Raw genomic sequence first — 4,997 nt, 5'->3', positions numbered from 1 at the left:
AGAGAAAGATTTGTAAAGTATTCTTGGAGATGTCCTTAAGCAAACGACAAGTGATCTTGATGTATGATAATAACCAGTCATGTTTGATCATTGACCTATTCATAAATGTCTATTTTTATTATTTTCATCAAATAAAGGCCGCTTGATGCATTGCCTTTGATTGCACTTTGCTTCATCCAAATTATAATTATATTAGTTAAAATTATAATTGTCAGCTGAAAAGGATTACAATCACTAAATAATCCATCACGGTCTTAATAGATTATCCATGCATATTTATTTTTAATCTGACCCAAATTATTTACTTGAAAATTCCATCTTCCTCTAAATAAGTATTCAATACCAGGCTCTAGGGGAGTTGAAGAACTTGCAGAAGAATTATTCTAGTTTGCAATTGTCTCTTTTTGTTTTATCGGCTAATATATGGAAACAGCCATATCAAGACAACCAAATAAAGGTGGATTTGTTGCATTGAAATAGAAATATATGTTGGCATCAGCATGATGATGAATTACATCAAGTACTGTCAAAGAACCAGAAGAAATTAAGCCATACAGAAGAACTAGAAGAACTCGGCTTAATCTTCTTATGATCAAGCGCTGTATTTCTCCAATTAATCCATTAATCAAGTAATGTCAAAGAAAATTTGATGGATTTAACAAGTTTTATTTACAATTTAAGAAAATTTCATTTCTATAATAAATTATATGCACTTCAATATTGCTGTGGTTGTTGATGTTCATTCAATTGAAAGCATTCTCAAGTCTTGATATACACTTCAAACACGGCTGAATCTCCTATCCATGAATGTATAAATGTGAACTTCCTTTCCTAAGGAATAAAAAACACTGTTTAAAACAAATTTCAAGTTAACGAGAACAATATTGCCAAAATAATCTCAATGCACAGAGTAAAAATTCAAGAGTAAATTGCAGATAATCCCTCTTCAATAGCACTTATTACAACTCATTTATTAGCACTTAACACCACTCAAGTCATAAGGGCAAGGGAGATTATCTGCTGTTCTTCTGAGATATGAATGCAAAGGTGAAAAGTGCTAGGAAAATAGTTGAGGGGTTAAGTGCTATTGAAAATACAAATCAGGGTAGTTATCCGCAATTTAACCAAAAATTCAATGCGGAAGAAGCTAGTCACTCACTTAAATTTCAAATTCCAACAGCATCAAGAAGGTCGTTGTGTTGCGACACTGATACTAAAGAATTGGCAACTATGGCACCACTAGCTGCCACTGCAGGAACTCCAATTCCTGGAAAAGTAGAGTCACCACAGCAGAATAGCTGAGGGATGGGAGTCGAATGGCCTGGAAATGTGGCTTCACCTGCTTTGATTGCAGGACCGTAAGTTCCTCTGTTTCTCCGGAGAAATCTCTTGTGGGTCAATGGAGTTCCGACCAATTTCACCTCGCAATCTTCGCGCCTAAAGCCTGGACCAAGAGCACGTTCAACGGCCTTCCACATTACCTGAAGATTTTGATACAATTCTCGATATGAAATTGTTGCATTTTTTATTTTCTTCTTAGCAAGTAAGATAGATGTTCTTTGGAATTTTTTGTCCTAACTATGCAGGCTGTTTTGTAAAATAGGCCATATGAGTGAATGTAGCCTAATTGCAATTCTATTTGTATTGTGTGAAAATCAGTTATAGCTTAAAACTATGGAATTACAAAATAACAAATTCAATTTGTTGCTGGTTGACCGGTTGGATTTTAACATTTGACAGTAGAAACTTCATCCAAAATCTTATGTTGTTGGATTATGGGCTATCTTACATTTAGGATGAATTGCAATTAGCCCCCACTGCCCCCACTTATCTGCACCTTCAATAGCACTTAACACACCTCAACTAACTTATTAGCAGTTAGCCCCCCTAAATTCACGAGGGAGAGGGCTGTTATCTGCAATTTATTATTCTAAAAATTAATATCCAGAGGCGCTAAGTGCTAATAAACAGGTTGAGGGGTGTTAAGTGCCACTACAGTTCTGTCTTAGAAAAAAAGGTGCCACCACAAGTATAGTTAAGGGCTGTTATCACCAATTTACCATTATACTTAATACTCGATTTGCTTTGAATGGCAAAACAAATGAGGGAATAAATAAACACATTTCAGGCACATTCTTCAGCATAAATATGAAAACATAAACAACAGTGCAAAGTTGTACCTCTGACCGTTCAGTTTTGAGATTTTTGTACTCGGCACTGCGACGATCGAGTCCCTCCCATATGCCAAATGGTTCTGTTCCTGGAGTATATGCATGCAACACATGTTTGCCCTCTGGTGCCAAATCCTTACCAAAAACACTCGGCACAGAAATCAGGACAACATTCTGATCAGCATCTACCCCTCGTTTCCAATCATTTACGACTATGTGATGTATTCCCAGATCATCAGGAATATTCTGCATAAAATTAATCCAGTTGTTCCATAAGAGGACTGAAGAAAATATATGGCCTCTAAGACTGAATATGACAATTTTATGAGTTTTTTCAATATTACTCCTTTAATGTTGTATACTTCGAAACGAGTCCCTTAAATCATTGAAAATGCTATTAAAACCCCCAATTCTTAAGTTACTTGGAAATAAGACCCTTAAATCATTCAGATTGCTATTATGTCACCCAACTTTTAAGTTATTTTGAAATTAGTCCCCAAAATAAGAGTAGATTTAGCAATTACAGCGATTAATTTGAAAACTTATGAGAATTGGGCAACTTCAATAATTTGAGGGTCTAATTTCAAAATAACTGAAGAATTAGGGAACCGAACAGCAATATGAATGATTTGAGTGTACAATAAATTAAGGGACTAATGTAAAAAAAACCATTTTTTATATCTTCAGGCATGTCAAAAATTGTCTGCTTATGGCAAATTGTTTTTTTATTAAAATTAAATTTAGAAAGATGAAACAACTGCTAATCTCCAGAGAACCACTATATGATTATGTTTATAATTCAAGTTTGGTAAGATATTTTTTGATAATATTTTCCAATGACCAATAAAACGAACTCCAGTACGTTTCAATATCTCACAAGGAGAATTTTTAGAAAAAGACCGTTTTCGAAATCTTATTAGCAAAATAGAACGTGTTTTTGCTTTAATTAGCAATATCAACCACTTTTTAGCCATGTCATCATGGCTAGCGAAAAAGTAGTCGATTTTGGAAAATAGAGACTTTGAAAAACACATGACAAGTAGTCTCGTGTAATAAATGGTCATTAATTAAGGGTTAATTTGATTCTTTTAAAATACACGGGACTATTAATTTGATTAACCCTTAACTAGTGACTGGTAATTGTACTGGACTAGTATTCTGTGTTATTTAAAGTCTCTATTTTGGAAAATCGACCACTTTTCGCCCAGTGTGGCCAAAACGTGGTTGATTTTGCTAATAAAATTTCAAAAAAGGTCTTTATAAAAAATTTCTTCATCTCACAATTCAGTAAACAGGGAACTACCAAATCATGTTTAAAGCTTTGTTCGTGCAAAAGAAAGAAATGATGTAGTGCATTATTTAACAAATGTAAGCTCACCTTAGCGTCAAAACCCAAGTGAAGATGCATAAATGATTCACATTGTGGGGTCGCCTTAATTCTATCTTGGTAAGAATTTGGAACAACATCTCTAGGTAATAAACTCAAAGTATCCCACATAGATGCATTGCTAACCACAGCACTTTTGGCACGTACAAACTGCAGTTAAATCAATGGCAGAAAACAGATAGGGAACTTGCTGGATAACCACTAGATATGCCATAGCATTTAAATGGAAGGCCAACGTTCCATTGATATGATTATAAATAGGGTTACTTGTGGATAGACCCCATGCACTATTGTCCAATTGCGGATGGACCCCCTGTATACAGATAGACTGCTGAAACTATTTGACTCTATCTTTTACCCTTAGAGAAAGAGAAAATTGTCTCTTGACAAATAGATCTTGAGGGTGAAAGAGAAAAAATTCACTCAGGAGGTCTATCTGCAATTGGGTGTCCGCAATTAATTCTTATAAATATGACCAACTTACTTGACCATTCATTAACCTGACACCAGTGGCTCGACCATTTTCAACAACTATTTCTTCTACATGAGAACTCAGCGCAAGTCTTCCACCAAACTTTTGCATTCCACGCACAAGAGCATCTACAACCGCACCACTTCCGTGAAGAGGGTACTCAAGTGAGCATCCTGGCTTGTACCATTCTGCAAACATGTAAACCTGAGAGATACATCCAAGAGAAGGAAAAGAACAAAAAGGATGAGACACGTGCACATATGGGCAATATATATATATTGTGCAATGATGAATGAACTGCAATATACATACTACATTGATCAAGGTTCAAGTCTAACTATATTTGGAAAATCATATTCAGCCCTCTTTTTAACTTGGACAATATTTTAAACTGATAACATTCATTTAAAAAAAGAGAACTAATAATACTTCTCTTGTAGCCATCAATTAAAGGAGAAAAAAAATAAATATTTAATCTGATGTTACAATTTTACACATTAAATATGCCCCCTTCAACTCCATGTCTCTACACCTTTGAAGAATCTAAAAGAAATGTGGGAAATTATTTAGTTTCTCCCTTACATATATTCCATAAGCTTTTGGTAACGGAAGGTACATATGTCACTTGAAGATGGACTGTGTTGAAGCTAACAGGCTCGAACCGGCATTGGTCTGACATCGGTCCCAAATACACATTAAAAGAAACCCAGCACAAGTTCGAAAGATTCAAACAAACATCAGTCAAAGATCATGAGGCCATGATAGAAGATAACCGACATCAGCCAAGTTCTCTGCAGAATTCAAGTTGTTGTGGACGATAGGCATTGGGTCGACATTGGAAAAGGTCCGGCGGCTGTTCCTTTCTAGATTTGAAATCATTGTTCAATTGAAATTCTAACTGGGGATCATTTGGAAACTTTGTACAAGATAAACCTATATATGTAGGGTTTTCCCATCAGAAAAAGAA

The 4,997-nt window shown here is 35.1% G+C and overlaps 1 protein-coding gene across 2 annotated transcripts in view; it reads right to left on the bottom strand.

Moving 5' to 3' along the window:
- Positions 1 to 524: 524 nt before the first annotated feature.
- The window catches only part of LOC109827174 (prolycopene isomerase, chloroplastic), a 31,426-nt gene continuing 26,953 nt past the window's right edge, over positions 525 to 4,997 (bottom strand). The window contains exons 5-9 of one of the 2 annotated variants that reach the window (XM_020394141.1): positions 4,043 to 4,234; positions 3,550 to 3,708; positions 2,181 to 2,417; positions 1,160 to 1,481; positions 525 to 848 (exon numbers count right to left, since the gene is read on the bottom strand). In XM_020394141.1, coding sequence (XP_020249730.1) covers positions 1,167 to 1,481; positions 2,181 to 2,417; positions 3,550 to 3,708; positions 4,043 to 4,234 — 903 coding nt within the window. In that variant the 3' untranslated portion in view covers positions 525 to 848; positions 1,160 to 1,166. Of the gene's footprint in view, positions 849 to 884; positions 1,482 to 2,180; positions 2,418 to 3,549; positions 3,709 to 4,042; positions 4,235 to 4,997 lie in introns of those variants that run through there. The other variant, XM_020394140.1, reaches the window with a different exon arrangement.

This window comes from Asparagus officinalis, unplaced genomic scaffold (genome assembly GCF_001876935.1).
Source record: "Asparagus officinalis unplaced genomic scaffold, Aspof.V1 AsparagusV1_Un74, whole genome shotgun sequence".
NCBI classification, from domain to species: domain Eukaryota; kingdom Viridiplantae; phylum Streptophyta; class Magnoliopsida; order Asparagales; family Asparagaceae; genus Asparagus; species Asparagus officinalis.
This window is presented reverse-complemented; position numbering and strand designations above follow the sequence as displayed.